Source organism: Pezoporus flaviventris, unplaced genomic scaffold, assembly GCF_033815535.1.
Source record: "Pezoporus flaviventris isolate CSIRO_AGI_PZ_B2104156 unplaced genomic scaffold, CSIRO_AGI_Pfla_v1 ptg000023l, whole genome shotgun sequence".
NCBI lineage: Eukaryota > Metazoa > Chordata > Aves > Psittaciformes > Psittacidae > Pezoporus > Pezoporus flaviventris.
This window is the reverse complement of record NW_026892571.1, coordinates 18,130,494-18,154,552: the sequence shown is the minus strand read 5'-3', so window position 1 is coordinate 18,154,552 and position 24,059 is coordinate 18,130,494. Positions and strand designations below refer to the sequence as shown.

Sequence of the window (24,059 nt, the reverse complement as noted above, 5' to 3'; positions counted from 1 at the left end):
ATGTGATTTTTTTTCAGCTACAGCTGCAAAGGGACTTCTAATGGATAAATAATACGCATGGATAATTTATGGCTAAATAATATTTTGATGCTAAAAGCAATCTTAAATATTTGCAAGAAAAACTATTTAATTACATGTACCATTAAGATGGTTCCTCTGCGATAGCTATGTGACAACTCATTAACGGAGCTCTTCAGAGACAGGACAGGACAAATTATGACTGTGTTGCTTGTGAAAGCCTCTGATTAAGAAAGCAATAAAAAAGTATTAATATTTTGTTGCCAATCAAGACACCACATAAAAGTGATTTAAGGAACACACTTAAACAACCAGGCTTTATCATCGTCTTCAACCCTGCAGGTCTGCCCAAAACTAAGATCATAGAATCATAGAATAGTTAGGGTTGGAAAGGACCTGAAGATCATCCAGTTCCAACCCCCCTGCCGTGGGCAGGGACACCTCACACTAAACCATGACACCCAACCTGGGTCCAACCTGGTCTTGAACACCGCCAGGGATGGAGAATTCACAACCTCCCTGGGCAACCCATTCCAGTGACTCAGCACTCTCACAGTAAAGAACTTATATCCAATCTAAACTTCCCCTGTTTAAGTTTGAACCCCTTGTCCTGTATCTAGGTTTTTGTTGACTGTCACTTCCAGTGTTAATGTGGAACACAGACACCAACCTTCTCCTGTCACACCGGTCATGAATCCGGGGAAAACATAGCCACAAAGGGTTTGTCAGTGGTGCCTCTCCTGCGCTGCTGGAAGAATTCTGTTTTTTTTTCCAGCTTTTGTTTTTACTGCATTTCTTGAATTAGCATTTAGAAGAGAAAGAGTTTAATTGAAATATAATACCGGGATTTCTCCAAGCGTTGCATATCCTGTGGGTTTGTTCATGATTACCATTGCGCCAGGAGCAGGGGGGACTTTCTTGAAGTTAAAAAGGTACAATTAATCTCCTGTTGCACTTTCAATTAGCCAAATTGCTTACCTGATTGTGAAAAGCAGGAATGCAATTGAGTTTCTGCTTGACTAAAAGAAAACTGAAGTAATTTAATTAACTGACTTCAAGTATATTAAGAAGCACAGTGCCTTCACTTTCCTGCTGTCAGTGCCTTTAAATAGATTATTGTTTCATGTGAGTTTGTGTACCCATGGAAGGCTGAAGCTTTGAACTGTCTGCTGCCACCTACCTTGGCCCAAGCTGTCGAGCATCCACGGGTGCATGTGTTTTCACATTACAAACCTCAAAGTGAACATTGATGCCACTTCCAGGCTACACCAAGTATCAACCCCCAAATACAAGTGTGTTCATGCTGCAGGTGAACATAGCTCCTTTCCAACACTAACCATTCTATGATTCTATATTCCATGAGCACAGGACATAGAACTTGTGATTATAAAGACGGGATTTACCAGTTGAAGGAGCATCTCTTCATCCCTGCTATGAAGTGCTTCAGGTATGCAGGTGCCCACCCTCAATAGCCAAAGATGGGACAGACCTGAGCTCAAGAGTCCTACAGCTTGCCCACAGTGGAAGAGGGAAAACAAAAGATGCTAATCCCCAAATTGTGTCACCTCAAGTAGCCAGGCCAGAACACAGACAGCAGTTACATATACAGAATACAAAACCCCTTATAGTTTCATTAAAGCTGAAAAAAACGTGGAGGTGTTTATTAGATTAAAAAGACGTGATGCTTGCTTGTAGAGGTGTTACGTGTCAGTTTATGACCTCTATCACCTTGTCATGTGAAACATTAAAACTGAGGCATAAATCCTGTTTTTCCTCCTTGTAAGAATCTCAGGTCTCCTTTGATATAGTTTCCCAGTGATACACTAGATCAAACAGATCAAAAAGTGTTTTTTCCCCCCTGCTCTTTTGCCTGGCACTGTCCTAGGGGGTGTTGAATCATTCAGGAACCAGTCAGTTTATGTGCAAAGACATAACCCTTCCTCTTAACATTTAAGAACCAACGAGAAAGAGAACTACTTGCAAGTAATCCAGAAATCCACTTGGGCCAGCCCTAAGTTAGGGAGGAATTGGCATTTCAGCATGAAAACGTACTCAGAATTCTATTTCAGATAGTAGGAGTTGCAAATTAAGCTTCAGAGCCATGTGCTTGCTATCTATCTATCTACCTACCTACCTATCAAAGATGTGTTTTTACTTCAATTCCTGGACTGTCCTTTTGTGTTCAGTTCACACACGAACTTAAATCTTGTCAGATTAATGTGATCATAACCAAAATTTCATGAAGGTAAGATAAATCAGAGAGTTTTCATTATTCTTGGCCAAAGAATTCTGAGACCACTCTTGAGCCTCCAGAGCGTGTGGAAATAAGAACAACAGTCCTCCCTTCTAACCCCAGCTCAATCATGAGCCCAACAAACTGACCCTGAAGCCACAATGTCTCAGCTCTATCTAGTGAATATCACTGCCAAAAGAAAAGGCATTTTTTGGACTCTGATCTCGCAAAGCTGCTGAATTTGCTCGCTGCAGATTACAGTAAGCACATTGGCAGGATGTGTAATCATTACTAAACTAAATCTGTCTCAAGGAATAGATCTGTTCCGAGGAATATTCAAACAGTTTTATGGGCAGGTCAATGCGTGCACGGCTCCCTGGGCCACGCTCTGACTACAGCGGGGAGCGCCTGACTTGGTGCATGGCAACTTGACAGTTTGCTATGTATTTTTAGTGCCAGTTACCCAAAGGTCATTTTCTAACCCTGGCATTGACTGATATCTGTAAGAAATGTGGTCAGGGACACCGGCTTTGGGCTGGCTGTACAATCCTGCACATTCTCATGAGGCTCCTGTGTAATTCTGTGCCAATCCTGCACTGGTTCCATCTTGCATTTCAATGTCATGCTTCAAACGGAGACAAGAAATGCATTATGAAAGGGTAATACTTGCTTTGATGAGAAGAAAAGAGTGTTTAGATGGTTCTAATTACTGAGTTTGGGGACACAATAATCACCTACACATAGCGTACATCATTCTTGTGTTAGAGTCAACAAATAAAGCACCAAGCTGCAGTGTATATTTCTGTCCTGTGCGCTGTAATTTTCCTGTATTAACAGAATCATAGAATAGTTCGGGCTGGAAAGGACCTTAAGATCATCAAGTTCCAACCCCCCCTGCCATGGGCAGGGACACCTCACACTAAACCATGGCACCCAAGGCCTCGTCCAACCTGGCCTTGAACACTGCCAGGGATGGAGCATTCACAACCTCCCTGGGCAACCCATTCCAGTGCCTCACCACCCTCACAGGAAAGAATTTCCTCCTTAGATCCAATCTAAACTTCCCCTGTTTCAGTTTGAACCCGTTACCCCTTGTCCTGTCACTACAGTCCCTAATGAGGAGTCCCTCCCCAGCATCCCTATAGGCCCCCTTCAGATACTGGAAGGCTGCTATGAGGTCTCCATGCAGCCTTCTCTTCTCCAGGCTGAACAGCCCCAACTTAATGCAGAAGAATAAACCAAAGGTTTTTCACATTTCAGCAATCCTGGATACACAACAATTTAGGGAGCTACAGTATTGACCGTAACAACTCTGAACTGAGTAGTTATCAAATTAACACGAGCTGAACAAAAATATAAATCAACTCTTGCTGTATTGCAATTAAAATAAAACCTGATTTACTGTGTCCTGTAATGCAAACAGAAATGAAATACAGACCCTATATTTGTACACTACTTCCCACTCTCTCCATAATTAAACGTTATTAAATAAACGAGCAAGTTTATACCATTAGTCAGGTCCTGTCTTTACTACCAACTATGACTCGCACATCAGACCAGCAGTGTGAATTAAACCAGATTCGTCTTCCTTCCTGTGAGGGCAATGCCAGACCCTGCTGAGTAACCCATATTGTAAACTGCTCATCAGAAACAGTAACCAAGGGTTAAGAGATGAGAATTGGCTGAAAGGCAAATGAAACAGGAGGAACAGAGATAAAAACATCAATTGATTTAGGCAGGGGAGAGTTTTCACTGCCAATGATAAATGTATTGTTGTTCATGCTCGTGGTGAACCTGTTTCTTTGCACTAGGAAAGAGATCTCTCAGGAGTTAATGGTCTGTGGAGCTGCTTTCCCCTGGCTTTCCAAGGCTGCTGCCTGTGGACCACAGGTTGCACCAAACTGAATAAGCAACAAGATGCTATTTAAGTGCTGGGTTATTGCGGTACTAAGTTTTAATTTCATAATAACATATTCCAAGTACCCCTGCTCTCAAGCTGCATATGTGTTGTTTTGGTTTTATTCCTCAGACATCTTCATGTAAAAACAAAATATCATACCAGCTTCCAGTTTACCATAATAATAACAAGATAAAACTTGTGCCCTTAAAACTATCATCTGTTAAACGAGGTTGTAGTCAATGCCCTAAAAAGAAAATGACAAGAGCAATCCAGGACTTACATTGATGTCCTCCAAGTTGAGGAAGTTGAGGATGACGCCGTTGCGCTTCCAGATGATGGGAGGCCGCAGCGCCCCACGGATGCTGCACGTCAGAACGGTGCTCAGCCCAACAGTGATGGTGGTAACGCTGACCTTCTGGTCCTCTGGCAGGCTCAGCTGGACCACCTCTGCAAAAGACAGCAAAGCAGAGTAATACCAAACACTAGAAAGGGAAGCTGCTCCCCTTCTTCCCCCCTCTGCATTCCATCTCACTCATTCCAGGAATAACTTCGAAGGACTTTGGCAAAGGCATGCATTATCTATGCTACGAAATCTCCCTAAACAATAAAGCAAAGCAAGAGACACAGAAATTGAATCTGCAACAATCAGACCTGCTGCATCATCTTCCTGAGTCACCTAGTGGTAGCTGTGGCATCAGGGCACTAAGGTCCTCCCCTACAAGTTACATTTGCAAAGCAGTCAGCAACAGGACAAGCAAATGCTCTCCTGCTTGAGACCCCCTGTGTTTCCCCAGACAACTCCTGCCAACGTCCTTTGAAAGGGACAAGAATGAGTCAGGTTCTGTCCGTGTAGCTTTAAGGTAATACTGCTGTTACCGAAAGGCAAACAAACCCAGTTTTAAATTGCCCAAATATTTGAAGTCACCAAGCATGAAAACTCCTTTACCAAATGCAGCCACATGTGGCATCTGAGATACAGATGTTGTTTAACAAGGAGTGAGAAGCTTTCTTGTATTTTAGTTAAATAATAAAACCCCATGTTATTTTGACTGACTCGTAACACACAGAAACAACACCTGAGACACGCAGGCTTCACTAAAAACCACACTCACATCTCTCAAACCACACCACGTTGCATCATTTCCTTCTGGCCAATGCTCACAGGATGTGTTTGCACATTTTGCCACGTCTGGCCACGCAGATAGGGAAGGCATTAGATACCAGAACTAACTGAAAAATTGCTTTAACATCTCTAGAGTAGCAAATCCATTAAATCTGGGCACTAAAATATTGCCTGTGTTGGTAGCCTTGGGAAGCCTTGGAAGGGTTCTGCTCTGGTCTAGCCACTGAGTGTGAACACACCGTGCAAAACTTGCTTGTGCAACAGTACCCGATCAGCTCGGCATCCTGCCTCTTCCTGCTTCTTCCACCTAAGCAAGACATTAATAGAATGTGCCACAAATTGTATTCACCACTGTAGATCCAAGGCTGACTGAAGGCTGCTAAGATCAATACAATATTGCATGTCACATCTGCCAGCAGAGCCATTCTCCAACTTAATATTCCCAGTGCTGTTTCAGAAAGAGTACAAACTGCTTTGAAGAGATGGTAGCTTCAGTTTTGATCTATGGTTGATGAAAAAGAGGAATGTCTGACCAGCTTGCTGCTATGATTTGGGTGGCAGTGGCTCCCATCCATGAGAAGAGGGCCAGACACAGTCAGACCATTAAGCAGTTCCTGCACGAAAAACCTTAACATCCAAATGGGGATATAGAGAAAGATTGGGATGGGAAGGAGACCCTCACCCACTCAAGGTCACTGAGCAGACTAGAGGCAAACCCAGGAATAGATAATACACCATTAAATCACATCACCCTCAGGTACCTACTGGAGGAGATCCCACATGTGGCAACTCAGCCTGATGGCCCAAAGGAGCAGAGATGTCCTATCCCATCGCCCTCATCCAGCTGCCTGAAGCACATGAACAGCACGTAGGAGCCAATAACGTCGTTATTTTCAGCATAAAAGAGGGCTCCTTTCTATGAATAAAATATTTGGAGTGCACTTGACAGGACAAAGAACTGATAATTACGATAATTTGTAGTATGGAGTAGGACTAATGAGGACATCTTTTCGCGAGGAGAAATGAAATAGAGGGTCATTTATTTCCAAGAGAATTGTTTTTTCATCTTACTGCTGTTTTCCTTAATTCCCTCTGCTGATTCTCACAGTGCCTTGAGTTCCCTGGCTCACGCTGGGCTCCCTCTTCAGCATCATTTGTGGAGTGTTTTGTTGCAGCAGAATTGAAGGCTCCCTGCCCATCTTCCAAATGACAAGCTAAAGAGGCTTTGGTTTTACGTTTTAGAAACACAGTAATGAAAAATACATTAACTCCCAATTAAGAAGACGCCTTGCATTGCTGCCATTCTTGGATGGAACTGTATGAGGCCAGGAGATGACTTTTTCTGTTAAAGCATGTAATTAGCACAGACCACTTCAACAATACAAACACACTCCTTTTCTTGAGTATTTCTATGGAGGGCATTTGAGGGCATTTTATTAACATCTAAAAGCCTTTCTACTAACACAAGATTATATTGTGTGGCTTTAGTCATTGCTTTATTGTTACCAATAGAAAAGATTTCCTTATACAACCAGGTGCACTGTGGAGGAAGCAGAGATTCCCTAAGAGGATGAGAGGGCTTTTAAAAACTCAGAATCTTGTAGTTAAGTTATAGAGCATAGACACACTCATGCTAGTTGGATTATGTCTACAAATTAGTCAAGTCACCATAATGATTTTGTGTAGAGCCTCAAGATTGAGTATTGAACACTGCTCTTAGTTTTAAAAAAACCTTTATGAGATAAAAGGATTTTTACCATGCATATAACCCTGTTCAGAATAAATGGGTATTATTCAGAGTGTGCCCGCTTGCAGAACACAGGCTGGAATGGAATCTGGTCCTAAAAATCAAGCAATTTTATGTTCATTTGGAAATTCTGCAGGATGGTGCATGCACAGCAGCTTCCATATTCAGTAGATTCAACCAGCATCAGTCCCAGAGTTGCAGCTGATCATATTTATGAAGTCATATCAAACCTGGGACTCTTCTCTGGGATTTCACTTCAAGCAGCTCCTCAGTTTATTCCAGCTGGAAATAAAGAAAGGTTCCTGCCAATTACTCTTCCTTCAGGGAGAGATGCTATCATCACATAATGGGATGCTGTCATTTTGACTCAGCTTTTAATAGTTCAAGACAGTAGTAAAACCTTAGTAATAATCACTTTTAAGAAGGAGTGGGTATAACCACATCTCTGTCTATCAGAGGTCCAGGAGTTATCTTTCACCAAGCACTGCACTAAATGAAGGTCAGTAAGAGGTGGCCAAGCATGTGCACCTCAGTGCCTGAAAACTCTGTGGCTTCAGGAACTGCACGACACCATCCTCAAACCCAGCTCTCCCATTCAGGAGGTGAGGGATCACTCCCCATCTGCCAGTGGTCAGTGGAAGCATCTCTCTGTCCTGTCTCTCACCCCTTTCCCCTCTGCTCTTACATTCAGCCTGAGATAAACCGTGAAGCACTGCGCACCTTTGGCAACCCAGGAGTAGCCACTCTGATATTCTCACGCTGGATTTCTTGCCGTACCAGATGAGAACATGAAGCCTTACCAATTCCTTTTCTTGTTAAAAATGCCACGGTATTGTCAAACATCTCCCTCGGCCCTTCCTCTGCCCCAATTTGATTTCCTAGGGTGCTAAGCTGGAGTTGCTTTGCACCTTTGCAAGCTGTGCATACTAATGCGAGCAGGTATCACTCGTTGTGCTGTTTTATCTTGGGAATCTTTTTCTCTGCTGTCAGTTGCAGCCCACCAAAGGCAATCATAATTTCACAATGAAGACATGTATAATTGAGGTCATTATAGGGAGCAACCCAGAATGAGCATCTATGGAGGAAAACTCATTGATTCAGCACTGCGTGGCGATAATTTACATAGTAAATGTTGGTTGCCTGCCTGCCTTTGCTCATGCTACACTACATACAGAAACAGATTTCACACTTTAAAAAGTGCTTAGTATCATTAATTAGATCTTTTCCCTTAAATCTGAAGAAAATACACTTTCTAATACATTTTTGCCACCTTTAATCATTGTTACATTTATTCACAGATATCTTGCCTTGCTAAAACAGAATATGGAGCAACCAACTCTATTGCTTAGATTCTGCTTAGGGGACAAAGCAATGTTTTCTTAATCCTGTGACTTACTCTCACTTGGGAGACAATGGAACACAATGCAGCCTTGTTTGAAGCAATGGGAGGATGACTTTCAAAGAAAGCCTCAAGCATGGATTCTTGCCTGTAAGTAAATGCTCCTGAGTAAAGAGACCTTTATTTGTGAACCAAAGCATGGGTAATGCAGCCCTAAATTCATCCTGTTTCTCCAGCAATGGTTTGAGTCAGGACTGATTTAATGGGGTGAAAACTTCAGCCTCCACCCAATTCCCCAAGTCCTACAGCTGTGTTTATGCACTGTGGTGCATTGGTCAAATCTGTTCATTACCTTGTGTCCCAGTATTGCACCATGGAAGTCAATGTAATACTGGCATTCCTTTCAATAGATTCTCTAGGTGATTATGCTCTTAGGTGAGGTTGTAACTCAGTCAAGAAAATCAAAACCATTCATGATCAGAGGGATATACCTATCACAACTATTTTTTCCCCGATAATTTTGATGAGATGTACTTGGCTTTGTCTAGAGAGGGCAGAGCAATTTTGGACCCTCTTAAAATGACCATGTTGTATGTGAGATGTATTTATAAACATGCAATTGAACATGAAATCTGGCCAGGCAACCAAAGACTCCAGTGATACCTTTTGAGAGACCCTGGGATTAGAGGTGGTCATCTATTTTATCATTCTCAGTGGATCTGAATCTGTAAAGCACTGTATAATATGCTTATAAATTACCTGTATTAGCATGTGATTTAGTTTCTATCCTACTGCATAGACCAAATAAATGAATTAATAAAAACCTTAGCACACAAATCATACTGGGCTTGCATGCCTTTGCAAACCTGTCACGCTGGCTGCTTTTAGGACCATCTCCAGAAGAAATGTTGCTATGCCATCACATTTGGTTAGTTATTAAGGTCCAACAAGTCAGGCTTACCTAGATGTATTTGCTTTCTCACCTTCCCAGAGTCAGGAGAAAGGACTATCTATCACCCAGCCCAAAGGAAAACTCCATTTTCTGAACAGCAACTTCGTGTTACAGGAAAGCCAGTCATGCCATTGAAATGTTTGTGCTATTAATTAATGACATTAGAACTGTTAATGAACATGATTAACGTTGTTCACAATTAATTAACCCAGAGAATTCCTTCAGTGCAGAGCAGGTGATCGGGATGCGGCTTCTGGCTTTATAACCTGGGACAAACACCATCAAGAGCTCTGGGCACCCTTGGGGTGACCCGCTGCTGCCCAGGGGTGTTCCGTGGGATATTCCAGGAGGTTTGTTCCCCTCAAAAAGACAGCATCCCTCTAAGGCTTGCAAGCTTAGTTAATGGGAATAATCCAATGCTTTCTAAAGCTAGGTTGAAATGTTCATAGCTTTATTTTGTAACTGCAAATAATTCGAGTTCTTAATGGAATTTATAAATCCTCAGGACCTTGGGCGTGCTACTTCAGGAAGCATTTTATTGTAAATTCTCTACTAAATTAGTAATGCTGTTTTCTAAGCCTTAAAAAGGCACAGTCCTCTTTCGAGCAGCATGAAAGGATTTAGTACCTCAAGCCCTCTTCTGTCATTACTCTTGAAGGCCACAGGCTATGACTCTCTGAGGGAGGTCCCAACCTTGCTCTTGAAGCTAAAACCTGTCCTGTCATGGAATGCAGAATAAATGTGTGCACATCACCAGTGATATTCAGCTCTGGCGTGGTGCTAAAGGACAAGACCCTGTCTCTCATCCCTGTCAAGTTGAACAGCTCTTCTGGCTGCTGTGGCCATGACTTTTAGATTAAATGCAAGACAAAAACAGCTATTGGGATGATTAAATAGTACAATGCCTTTTACTTCTCTTCAGCAGCTGTGTCCATAATACACTGTCATTCACATACCATAGAACAGTTTGGGTTGGAAGAGACAGTCAAAGATCATCTAGTTCAACCCCCTGCCGTGCACAGGGGCATCTATCACCAGGTTAAAACCAGGTGGCACAAAGCAGTTATTTAGACAATGAGAATATGCAGAGTAAAACAAAGCTTAACCTGAATTGAAAATTTAAACTCCTCACGCTGACTACAGAGAAACTTTAGGTGAGTAACTACAATAGAGCCACCTGCACCGGAAACATCTACATGTGGAGAGGCAAAATCTGTTCAAACAGCTGCTTAGATATTTATCTCAATTATACCCAAATTCCATCAAAAAATCATAGACATTCAAGAAAGCAGCCCAGCTTTCCCATATGGGTTTGTATCAAGCACATTCACCTAGCTAATAAATCTGCTAAAAATCATTTACGTTGACTTGTAACCAAACACAGCTTCTTTATGTACTGTATCCTAAAGAACAATGCTTTCCTAAAGAAAACAAGAAACACGCTTTCCATCCTAAAATCTCACCACTGCCCTCCTGTTACTAATCAGAAGGAGAACATTTAGTTTGTGCAGAAAGAGATAATTCATTCGTTCTTGAATTCGTACATGAATATAAATATAAGTTGTTCAGTGTTTAATTATCCAATCTCCTGAGGGTGGTGATGGAGTCATTATGTAAATAGGCAGAAGAAGTCTATTTTAGAGAATGATTTCCATAAACGCATTTGTTTTTCTTTCAGATTCCCATTTCCCACAGATTGAGAGCAATGTTGACGTGATTAATTTTTGATCAAATACTCCCATGTTGTGTCAACAGCGTCCTGCCTAGACTGTAACAGACACAGCATTTCCCCAGTCACTTCATAGAAGAGCAACAGGCTCTCAGGTTACTCCTGGTAGACACGGCAAGTCAAACAAGGGCCTGCAAAGATTTGCCTCTTTTTCCTAAGGAAAGTGTCCTCCTCTGCTTCTCTCTGAATAATGATGGGAGTATTAAAATCCGCCACTGAACACAGGACAAAAAGGAACATTATGGTCTTTGGGACAGATGTGAGAGTGCTGTCTGCGTTTTGCACTCTCTATCCTACTGGAACTGAAAGCCAGAAGTAGCATCCGTTGTTTCCCTGCCACAAAAGCAACACTTACCCCTTGTAAAAGGTTTATTTCAGCATTTCTAGGAGTTTGTAAGTTTTTTCCTAGTCCTTCAGAAATTCATTAGCTTTGAAATGGAGAGCTCCTTAGCATGAGCACTTCTTCCAAAGCATTAAAGAACAGCCACCATCTATATTTAAACTACAGTTTTTCAGGGAACCAAAAACCATTTGAAGCCACTACGCTTTTTTTTTGTAACTTCTTTAAGTTACAGCAGCTGAACTGATTTATACCTGATTTAAGGCAGAAAAAGATAGCTTCTGGTGGAGGATGTGACAGGCCAAGTTTCTCCCCGGAGTGAATTTTTATGGATGCTCTATAAACCCCTAGGGTTTATCATGGAAATACTGTCAGACCATTAAGTTCAGCATGACTTGTGGGAACTGCTGTAATGTGTATGTAAATTACTTTGAAAATAGAGACAAGTCAGGCCATGGGGTATTTGGGGTTCAGGAAGCATTCATATATAGTTTAAAACCACTGAGACATCAAAAATGGCTCCATTGAACCGCTCCAATCTCTCACTCTCCATTCATTTCACCTGAGTTCTTGGCCAGCATTATGCAATGAATGTGATACACTGAAAAATGGATGAACCAGGAAACAAGGAGCCTAGAAAAAAGCCCCACACGGCTGCTAAACATCAGATTCGGGGTTTGTAAAAAAACCCCAGGCATTTAAAATCAAGCATATTTAGTTCTTTCATATCCACGCATTTACTGCGCTCATAAACAACCCAAGCAGCGGTAGCATACCTTTTGAGTTGTAAATAAGCATTAGTAATACCTTTCATGGAGCTTTCATTGCTCTTTCTATGGACGACTGCAAATTTAACCGTGGGGATTATATGGATCTTGCATCTTTTCTGACTGCAGCCATGCTCAGGATACTCAGTAAATGCACAGACTCTGCTTCCCTGCGCTCACACCATCCTAAGCCAGAACATGAGCTACTTCATCCTTCACCTTCCAGTCCAGCCACTGCCCGTTTGGGTTTTCCCCATTAAAGTCAAAGGCTTTGGGGTGATTTTCCTTACAAATAGCTTCCCAGGTCCCAGGCCAGCAGTATAAGAACAGAACACGTTTCATTTGTAAATTATAGATAAACAGGGGAAAACCTAACACAGTACAAAGCGAGTGCCTATAAGGCATAGCAAGATATTTATGCCATGCACCCTGACTGGATGTGGGACTTCCATAACATCATGCAGGAATGCTGCCTGCAAAGCAGGATTATGGCCATAAAGACTCCAGTTATGCCATAGCTCAGCTGAATGTGCATCTTGAGGACGCATTTCTCCTCATCCCAGTGCTGCTGCTAGTCCTGCCTTGGAGGGTGAGGCTTTGGATCAGTTTAATGCATGCTGCAATGATATATAGAGATGGAATTGGCATAAATAATGCAACTTTGGCTGTGGACACACATAAACACTGTGCGAGGTTACAGTAAGGTTGCTCTGCAGCAATGTTTATCCAGATTGCATCTTGTATTGTAAAAATACACTAGCTGATAAAAACTTCTGCATCGGCACTCTCATCCACATCCTTCCCATATTCAAACCCACCCAAACTGAAGCTTAGGAGAAAGAAATGTGCAAGGGAACAGCAGTGATTTGCAAGAAACAGGTAATTAAATAACATTTCTTTACGGAGAGGAGGGTGAAGGGAAAGCAGAGAGCTAAGAACAGTACCTAACTAAAACCCCCTGGTCCCTGCTATCAGCACATCTATTGTTGTGGGCAGGTTTCTCCTCATTCAACCTTTCCAAGCTCAATCCCCTGCAGTTAAGAGCCTTTTAACAAGGCACAGAGAGGGCTGGGTAATCCATCAGTGCTCCCTCACCGTGCCTGGCAGGCAGCTGGGGCTTTTTAACATAATTGGGAGTCAGGGAATTGCAGGATGGACAGCAAGAGGTTCGGAAGGGACCAGCAGGGATGGGGTAAGCACAGGCTTCACAGGGCCACCAACACAGCTTCCCTGGTGGAGATGCAACCTCTGCAGAGAGCTCCAGCGATGGCGAAAGCAGTGGTGACGGCAGGAGAAGCAGATACAAGTCCTTGCCCAAAAAGACCCCTGCTCAGTTTCCCCCACGGGAAAGACCTCTCCAGGCCATTCTAGGGATAACACGTCTGTAAAGACTGCTCAGCAGCCATGGGAACAGGGGCCACACAAATACCCACAAGCGTGTCGTGTCTGTGGATTTCCCATTAAAGCCCCTGAGAGGTTCACAGACAAAATCCACATAGAAAACTGAAATTTAATTACACAAAAATACTCTGCAGCACAGATTTGTGGCTACTGCTGTGAGAAACTTAAATTCCAGTAATACAAGAATGATAAATGCGGCATCCTTGAAAGTAACAGGAAAACAAATCATCCGGACTATAATATTAAAAAGCACATTGAAAAGCAAGATATGCTGGCAAAATCAAATGTGGCCAGTCATACTTTGTGTACCAGCTGACATGAGCTTCTTGAAACTTCTAAATCTGCAGAGCAAAATGATTTATAGAAGCTGTTCTTTATCATTCTGGCTTATAAGTCTTATGTCACATAAACCCCCTGGCATTAGGAGAACATTCAAACTGCAAAGGGAAGGAACTGTGGGAAAGGAGAGCGGAGACAGCCTGCATCACTTGGGTCACACTTCTCTTCCTGAATTCCATCAGCACACACTATTCCTGCACGGAGCAGACAGGGCTTATTTAGAGAGCTGCTATTCAACATTTTGTTTTTCTTATCGTATATCCTCAACCTTATTTTCAGCTGTTCAAATGCAGCTCTCAAGGCAGAAATGATTCATTTCTCCCTGGATGTTTCTGTAACACCCTTCACTGTTAAATCCGCTTCAGAAACGCTCGTGAGCACCTTTGACATGTTTGCTTTAAGCGAGTTGTGCAGCCTTAGAGAGGGATTATTTGGCACAAAGTGCTTTTTAGACCTTCTGCCTCATTTCTGCTCAGCTCCAGTCTGCTCCCAGCTCCAACCTGGCCGAGACCTGTCCCTGCCGAGCTTCAGTAACCCAATGGAGGGCTGGTCCCAGTGTCCCTTCCCCATTGCCACAGCACAGCTCTTCCCATCACCTCCAGGTTTGACACGTTCCCTCTAACCACCTCCTGAGTCCAGCAAAGGCTGACAAGGATAAAACATAGCATGGTCCTGCTCCTGGCTCTGCCAATTCCCACCAAAGGACTTTAGAATCTTAGAGTGTCAAGGAACGGGTTGGATGGACCATAAAGTATTTAAACAGTATTTAAAATAACAGGCCCTCATTTCCTGCTCATTTCCATTTTTTCTTCCCATGAAAATGTGATCTTTTTATTTTCCTATTTTTCATTGTTCCCTTCTTGATTTTCACCAACTATCTCATTATCTCTTCCTATGTGATATTAAATGGCTCCGTGCTACCCACCACCTCCTTCCTACACAGGCGGTTACAGACCAGATCACAGAGATTTCTTTTCTAAGAGGATACAATCTTAGATACCACCATTTTGTTAATGGCTGTTGAATATTGACTTTGTAGGCTGACTGCAGCAGGTACATGCCTTGTTTACGTTTAATGACCACAAATTAAAACCAGCTCAATAAAGGGAACATTTGAGGAACGCACACTGCACTATCTATAATGAATTATCTCTGAGTAAGTCTGTAACTTAAATACAAGCACACTCTTTAAAAGTATATTTAATTTACAACAGCCCAGAAATCGAGTGGGCCAAATGAAAGCTTGTTTAATGCTGAATTATTTGCCAGCATAGCCACCATATGCCAAGTGCCCCAAATAACAATATCCATCACACCAAGAGCCTGGGGATAGTTTCTGTTGAAGATCTTTAGCACAGTGCTCATCACAACTATTACCAACCAGATGCTCTGGTTTTCCAAGAACCAATTCACTCGTAATGTGAACTAAAACCCAGCAATCCTCTCAGACTGCAAGTCCTTGTGCACATCACAACAACCCAAACACAGAACAGCTAAAGCAGTGCCCCTCCTCATAGCTGGTTCCTCCCTGAAGAACAGCCTTCCTCGCATGCCCCAGATCTTCCTCCCCCTCTATTTTATGCAGCAACACAGAAATAACATTGAAAATATATTAATTCGCTCACCAAAGGTCAGATACAAATTAGTACATCATGAAAAGCCACTATCTTGTGCAGAACATCAGCACTGAGGGCTCAATTGCTTTTGCTAATACCTTACTAAATAATACCTCTGTGACAGGAAACCCACAGAAAACAGTATTAAGTTGTAGTTACTGCTCATGATGTTAATGTCAAAGTTAAATATAGCCGATGTAAAACCTGCAGCAAACACAAGTATTAATAAGATCAGTGGCTGGCTTGTCCACGCCAGGATATATTATCCATTGCTTAAGTCATGGCTTTGATAACAAAATGGTTTTCACAAACAGAACATGACATTCATTCACTAAGATACAACGCATACCTGTAGGGCATGCAGTGAAAAGCCTTCTGCAGTACTTTAATTGATGTATAGTCCTTTGTGGCTTATATCCATTCCAAGTAATCTCCAATCCTACATTATTAATTGGCTCTACTGTATTATTGCTAATTTGGGTAAACAATTCAGGGTAATTTATGGAGCTAAGATTTAGTTAGTCCCAACAGTGCTGCAGCACCAGACATGATGCCTGACAAGGTTTGGTTTGTATTTGTATGTGGCTAGTGAGACACAAGAGGGCTCAACCATGATCAAGGGTTCACGAGGCAAAGCTCTGTTCAAACACATGCTAAAAGAAACCCAGTTTATGACCTAGAAAGCAGCAATGGAAACATGGAATAATGCCAGAAAATGGCATGGGAAACCAAGGCAGGGTTGGATAATACGACTTATGTCAAGCAGAGCAAAGCCTGTCTCCCTTCTCTTGAGTTTTACTGCCAAAACCCCCCAAAATGCCATGCATTATTATGGGGAGAATTCTGCTTTCCGATGTTTTCACTGTGGTGACCAACTCCGCTATGAGTACTTGGGATTTCTCTGTGTCTGGCACCACCGCAGGTGCATGAGTGAGTGTTTCTGGCAGTGTTAATCCTAGGGGGAAGGGATTTAATAAGCATTAGCTAAATTACACCATTTAGATCAGGTGACATGAATATTCTTTGTCTTACAGTTATGCTTCATCTTTTGCCAGAGCTCTAATTCATCTTGTCTGCTATTTTCTCCCTTCCCCTCACTGAGGCTCCACAGAGCAAGACAGAAAATGCCAACGTGTGGAAACAAGAAGATTGCCCCCGTTCCCATAAAAAGGGCATCCCACAAATGAACATGCTGCCAACCAGTGCCAAAGGCCGAGAGATACCGCTCTTTCAGTCCAGGTCAGACCAAGGAGGGCTGTAATTTTCCACCCTTGTTTCATTAGAGAAGGCAGCAGCGTTCAGCGCTGGCATGAGCAAGGCAAACCTCACCTCCAACCATGGGCAATATGCACTTCCCAGGAAAAATCCTTCAGACCTTCTGCTGGCTCATTGCACGGGCTCACAGCACAGCAAGGGATAAATAAATAGGTTGGAGCAGAGGTAGAGGATCAGGTCCTGTTACTATTCAAATGCTCTCTGAAACGATCCCTGCTCATCAGTGCTTTGGCTGTTCCCTTGCAGCAAGCCACTGACTAAACCTCAAAACAAAGAGCATCAATAGCCTGAAGGTGTGTGCCAAGGATGACTTGATTAGACATCTCCATTCTTCTCCCCAAGTTAAAGCTATGCCTGTAATTTCAAATCCCCTCCCTCTGAAGACTTAAACTTCATGCACTGCAAATCATTAACTCTCAGTCTAAATCAAGAGCAATGCTTATATAGGAAACGTCAAGGATGAAGCACTGAAGTCAGGGACATACTGTGAAAAAAACCCTCTTAATGATTCAGAGTAATATATTTCAGATGTTTGAGCAAAGCATTCATAAACCACCGCAGAACTGCTCCTTTCAGACTGAATGGAGCCTTTATTCCCAAATTGCAGATAACAGTGATTGAAGGAAGGAGAAAAGGCAAGGACACTGCACCAGGTAAAGCAGTGCTCCCCGATATTTTCAACCAAGGAGACAAAGAAATATTTCATGTTGATCTCCTCTAATATTACTTTTTCCTAGCTTCTCCACTTAGCAATACCTGAGGGTATGAACTGCTCATTGATATTTATGCTACATGTTTAAGGAAAAGGATGCTTATTTCCTGTAGGGTGCCGGAGGTGAGGAGGTGAAGCGGGGAGATCCAGAGAGCCCTCATCTCCCAAGGCACAAGGGATCTGTCTGCACACCAGACACGTATATCCTTGAAGACCACCTGGAGGAGAAGCCTGGCAGAGCACGTCTAAAGCACCAGAGGAAAACCCTGCATGGGATGGTCTCTTGTGACCATAGTTCTGGGAAGACTCCGGGTCTGAATGGCCTCACTCCAGGACTATGTGGACCATACCACTGAAGCTTCCAGCTCACTGCAGCTTGCAGTGGGAGATGCAAACCTGCGCTTGCTCAGGGCACAAAAGGCAGCGAATGTCCAAGAACTCAAAGGGTATTTCATGACAGAAGAGGATGTGAGTAGTTTATCTCTGATGACTATTACAGAGTGCTAGAAGCTGGCGCCTGTCCAAGATGTCAAGGTCAACAACAACCCCTCCATCACAAATGTTATGGGTGAATCTTAAATGACTACAGATGGTCAGGTGTTGATTTTGCATGTCCTTTGAAAGACAGTGCTGTCAGCAGAACAGTGCCTTCTAACCAAATTCTGAAGTTCAATATGCTGTCAGCAGGAAGAGTGTTGGCTCTTTAACTGAGTCATCAAAACACTGTTCTTTTAGGTGCCTCTGGTGACTTTCCATTCAAGCACTGCTCTGTGGCTGGTTCCCCAGGACAAGAATATCTGCACAATTCATTGCTGGGTTTTTTTTCCTCTCCCCAGTAATATTGCTTTATGGAAAGAACGTAAAAATCCTTGCTTTACAGATGGTGAGCTGAAGCAGAGACAGACGTTATTTAGCTACATTTACACAGTGTATCTGAACCAGAACCAGACACATGCCTTATTTCCCAAGGTTACTCTTCCAGCCTCCCTGAGATTACTTTATAATCCCATTATGGGTGGAATAGCTACATATACACAGCTGCCTTCTTGGAGCACTTGTCTTAAAATGTGAGTGAGCAAGGTCTGAGTTTTCAGTGGCCATCATAGGCTGTTTTGACCTTGGCTTCCGCAAGGGTTTGCAGAAGGACAGAGTGGGAACTGTTACCACTGAACCTGAAAAGACAGACTGAGAGGAGACTGGGGACTGGATTATAATACACAGCCACTGAACTAACATCCTAACACCACAAGGAATGTCATCAAAAGACTTTCTGCACCTTCATGCTGTTACATTACACTACAAGCCATCTGAGCGGGTATTGCTGGAGTCTTTTGATCCTTGTTTTTTTTCTTGTGCCCTGGAGACCTGTACCAACTACCCCTACCAAGAGCAAAATGGGGCGTGCTACCACGTGGCAATGGTGCCTATGGGACCAAGACAACAAATCACCTCTGTCGTGCTGGCACCTTCCTTGTCTCTTTTGTACTTCAGCTGCAAGCTTTCCTTCATCCCCATTTATGATGGAGAAGATGTCAGGGTGTCGTCCCCCCCTCACAGGTCAGGGCTGGGGTCCCAGCCACACTGAGGAGGGATGCTGTGCTCCTTCAGGCTGCCTCGCAGCCTCATCATCCCAACATCACTGCTACAGCTATCATCAGACAATGCACGCAAACAGAAAACACAACAGACTAACTCATGTACTTCCACTTGTTATTGATGACCTTTCATGACTTTCACAACTCAGCCTCACTCCACCACTCATGAATTATGGGGTCAGCTGTAACTCAGGGAAATAAATGAAGTTTCCCATTAGCCTATTGTATATCCCCATTTATTACCTCTTTATTACCAACCTTTAAAGTTTTATCCCCTAGTATACTGTTTTACAGTGGCATAACATTCAGATGCAGGGATGTACATCAATCAGGCCAAAATGGCTCAGCTGAGTTGGGTTTCAATGCTGACCCACAGATGCAAGCACCACTTTTTTCCATGCCATCGGACCACATCCGAGCCTTTACAACTAAAGTGTGCCAGCGCTCGGGAGCTGGTGCTTGCACTAAATGAGGTACAATGTTTTCTTCTGACTAAGTCATGTTAAAACCCTTGGTGGAACAACGTTTCCCGCAGAAATGACAAGACCTATCATATAAATCAAAGGTTTAGAGATGTTTGAGGGCTAGCTGCTGGAGGATATGATGGCTTTGCAGCGCTTCACACAACACGTTGAATAACGAGCCTTTAAAAAGCTTCAGCTGCGGCATTCCTGAGCAAGTGCAGCGCTGCTGAAGAGAATCACTTTTGTCTTTGACCTGTCAGTAAAACGCCACAAGAATTAAATCAGACAGCACAGTAATCCTCAAGGTAACACTTACATTCTTTGGCTGCATGTATCGCAGGAGCTCCTGCGCTCTTATGCTTTAATGCATAGTTTTGATATTATATATAGCATAGTTTATGCGTTAATGACCGGTTTTGCAGGACGTGGCAATCAGTACGTACACCTTCTTACACTGCTTCCCATGGAGGTGCTGCAGCTCCCCCGGGCTCTTTGGCTTCACAGATCATTAAATGAGCCATGGCCAGTGCTGGAAGCAATCTGGAGCTACGTACTCCATACTGGAGCAAGTGTGGTCCCTTCTCTGTGCAACAAGGTCAAGAGGCTTCCCGAAGTCTGGAAGCACAGTAAGTCTGGAAGCGCAGTCTCTGGTGTCTTGCATGACACCAGAGACTGCAGCTGCAGAAATCAGCTGCTGATCAGCATAGATAAATGGGAAACAATTAGTTCACGAGCACAGAACCTACTGAGGGAGCAGCTGCCGATTGCTGCAGTCGTGTGCAGCACTCAACAGGACGTGAGCGCTCATTTATTAATCTGTGTGTTTTGAGCAGAAACCTTTGAGACCACCGTTTAGTGCGAGAAAATCAAAGCAAAGCTGTCATGCCGTGAGACAACAAACCCAACATCGCGGCTTCTCTTCTTGCTCACTAGGCACACATGGCCATAGCAAGGAGCAAAGTGTCCCTGCGCTGTGAAACGGATACTGCCGCCTTAGAACCAGCCCAAGACCAGAAAGGTTGAGGGTAGGGCATCACTGCTTTAAGAGGAAACTATCAAAGCTTTCAAAACGTGGAAGGATTGCAAGATCTGATAATACTGATATATTGCCACACTCGCAAGGAGTAAGAGAGCGCTGTAATAAGGAAATATGGGCAGACAGGAGAACTTGGAGCGGCTTCATAAAATAAACCCAACAGATCTTCAAAAATTCAGGCAATTAACTGAAGTCAGGAACGCGGAGGGAGCACTGGCTTGTTTCCAAAGGGAAGGCCAGAAAATAAATTGAAAGGACAAGAACATTGTCTCTGAATCAGGACCAAATCCCATAGCTCATGGGACCATTTCTACTGACTGTAGAAAGTGATTTGCTCTAGAAATACAAATTTAAGTGTCCTTCCCATGAATCCAAGTAAAGGATAGCAGGGAGGTCCCAACCCCCAGTTCGTGCTGAAGGGCTTATTCCCCTTATAAGGGGAGATCAGAAGAGGGTGCAGAGGACTTGTACCTACCTTGAATTATGACTGAGACCTGATTCTAGGAAAAGATCAGCAAAGCCGTGGTCCCCTTCCTGAAAGGATGCTCAAACCCATGCATATCTGTCGTGGAGAGGGAACACCATGTGCTGAAATACCCACTGCTCTTGGGAGTAGAAACAAGGAATAAGACTCTCTGCTCTTCATGTAACACTTTCCCATTGCAGATCCCATGTTTCACTTGTGATGGGAAAACCACTTCAGTATCCTTTCTTTAACTCCTCTTTGCTTTGTGAACCAGCACCTTCTCAAGCAATGTCTCCCTGCAAGTCCTGGTGAGAAGGGTCTAGAGGTGGCTGAGCAGAGTATATAGCCGGCAGCAGACTTTATAGGCAGCAGGGTAGGAGTCTTACAATCCTTTACAGGTGAATGGGGAAAACTCAGTAATGTTCACTATCATTATTGAGTATAGTTATTAGCTTTGAACGTTTTCTAAAATAAGCCTGTCATTAAGACAAACGTCTTGTTAATGGTAGGAATTTCCCAACTGAAGCATTAAAAAACCTGCAGTGCCAGCATCATTACCTGCCTCGGAAAGCTCCTCTGCTCTCCCTAAATCCATGTCACCATGGGCACTGCCACTGTCTGCTCCACTTCCACCCTGAAGCCTTTCCCATCGTGATTCCTACTCTCTGTAAAGCCTCTCACAGGTCTATCATGTGCTGGCCCTTTCTGCATTGCAGACAAAGAGGACATCTGCACTGACTTGGACTAGAGGAGAACATGAGAATTGAGAAAAGTTAATATTTAGATTATACATTAGGCAGAAATTCTTCTGAGGCGCTGGCACAGGGTGCCCAGAGAAGCTGTGGCTGCCCCATCCCTGGCAGTGTTCAAGGCCAGGTTGGACACAGGGGCTTGGAGCAAGCTGCTCCAGTGGAAGGGGTCCCTGCCCGTGGCAGGGGTTGGAACTGGATGAGCTTTAAGGTCTATCCCCCAGCACCCCACTTCTCACCTCTCCTCCAGCAGCTCCCCATCCTGCCCATAATGATTTATCCTCAGACTCCCTATCCCCACATCACAGTTTGCTCTGCCTACATGTGTTACCATTTATGACTCCTGGTAGATGCAGTCTACAAGTAAGGACTTTGAAACTGGAGACCCCTTCCATAATTAACACAGGAAAGTCTGAGGTACCTGTTTCTGATTAGTGAAGGCAGCAAAAACTCAGAGTCACCAAGGTATTAATTTAAGCCTTTCAATTACAGGTCCTGGATTAGGTGGGATGAAGAACAAGTGCTTTGGGATGTACTTGCACCACCCATGTGTAAATAAAAGCCATGCTTTCCATTACAAAATGCAGTAAAAGGAAATAAATATTTTATAAGCTTGAGGGAACCTGACATTTTATCTCTCCCTGCTTGGGTGAAGCCAGCACTGTGCTCCTTGTTTCAGCACAACAGAAATTAGCATTTTCAGTACATGCTCTCCATAGGACCCACATTCATCTCAAGTGGTTACCAGCACTTATTATTGCGGCAAGGGTCAGTGTTAGCGATAGACTACAATGAGTGATGTAAATACGTAATGGTTCATGGTTTTAACTCCTGATTCCTCCCAAAGCCTGATTTTCAGCCTTAACCAGATAATCAAGATTCCAGTTGTGAGTGAGGTATCGCTGAGACTCTGCTGTGATAACAGCATCTGGAGCCAGCAGAAATCACCTTGCACTTGAAATGACCTTGGCAAGGTGGCTTCTATTGAAATAACCAAGCTTGCCAGGTTCTTCTCAAAAGAATGGGAATACAATACATCTTCCGTAATGTAATTTAAGAACTAGCTACCAGGCTGAGGGCAGTTTTGATTTTATTGATATTAGTTTAGTGAACACTGTATATTGTAAAACTGATAGAGTGGGAAAACGACTTCACTAGATATCAAATTTGATGGAGCTGGTAGCTGCCTTCAAATGCAAGTAAGGGAGCTATCGCCTAAGAAGGTACTCAGTATTTCACTGTGGATTTTTTAATGTTTCATATTCAGAATAACCTAGAACAGTGGCCCTGAAAACAATAAAATATGCTTGTGCAATACTGCCGTTTATGTGCAGTTACACTTCATTATCCCGGTAATCTAACATGGTGGCTCAAAAAGGAGAACACGAACATTTTCTGAGTGATTTAGCAGGATGCTTTAATGATGTATTGGAAATGAACATTGACCCTATGTAATAGGTGCTAAACTGACACTCTTAAAGCACTCCATCCGTTTCACTCAGGCTGCCTATCCTCCTTAAATCATCAGTGTGTCATTTTTACGATGCAGATCCATCTATTGAGACCATGGGGCTGTGAAATGTCATACAAAAAAAGGCAATAAGGAAAAAATAAAATTAAGTCGCAGGTGGCAATATTAGCATTTAAAAACTGTTCCGTTGCATTACACAATTATTCCATCCCTGTCAAGGGGCAACAAGATTCAATTCTCACCTTGAAGAGCCGGTGCTGTTGAAATGCATTAGCTCAGGAGCTCTTGCGCCAGCTGAAGGGCATTGTACAACAAAGGCAAAATATATTTAGGACCAAATTTGATAGGACACAAGGGTCAGCCTCCCCCTCGGATGACAAAGCCGTGATTGCTTCTTTTCTCCCCTGTTGTGCTCCTTAGCTCCCAGGCTTGTCAAAATTAAAGCCTTGGGAACTTTCTGCCCACCAGAAAAGCTGCAATCAAAGGCCGGGTGGCAAGGGAGTTAATTGGAACCCTAAAAGGTCAGGCTCTCTAGCTGGCAGGGCTCCTCCGAGTGTTTAGGCAACGCAGGCTGAGGATGTTTTATTATGGAACACAGCACAAAGTTGTTCCCTTCAGCCTATTTCTAACTCTCGAGCTTTAAAATGAAGTGAGATTATAAACCGGGTTAAACCACCACCAGGCAAAGAAACAGCCCACGCAGGATGTCGAGGACTTCTAGTGCTGTTTAAGGGTACATGCGAGGCTTTGAGTGGAGCTGTAATTACAGAGTGTAATTATTCATAAT

The 24,059-nt window shown here is 43.2% G+C and overlaps 1 protein-coding gene across 6 annotated transcripts in view; it reads right to left on the bottom strand.

Annotated features, from left to right (window-relative positions):
- FSTL4 (follistatin like 4) overlaps nucleotides 1–24,059 on the bottom strand; it is a 201,878-nt gene that overhangs the window by 31,230 nt on the left and 146,589 nt on the right. For all 6 annotated transcript variants that reach the window (XM_061457080.1, XM_061457079.1, XM_061457082.1 and 3 more), the window contains one exon: nucleotides 4,432–4,598. In XM_061457080.1, coding sequence (XP_061313064.1) covers nucleotides 4,432–4,598 — 167 coding nt within the window. The remainder of the gene's footprint in view (nucleotides 1–4,431; nucleotides 4,599–24,059) is intronic.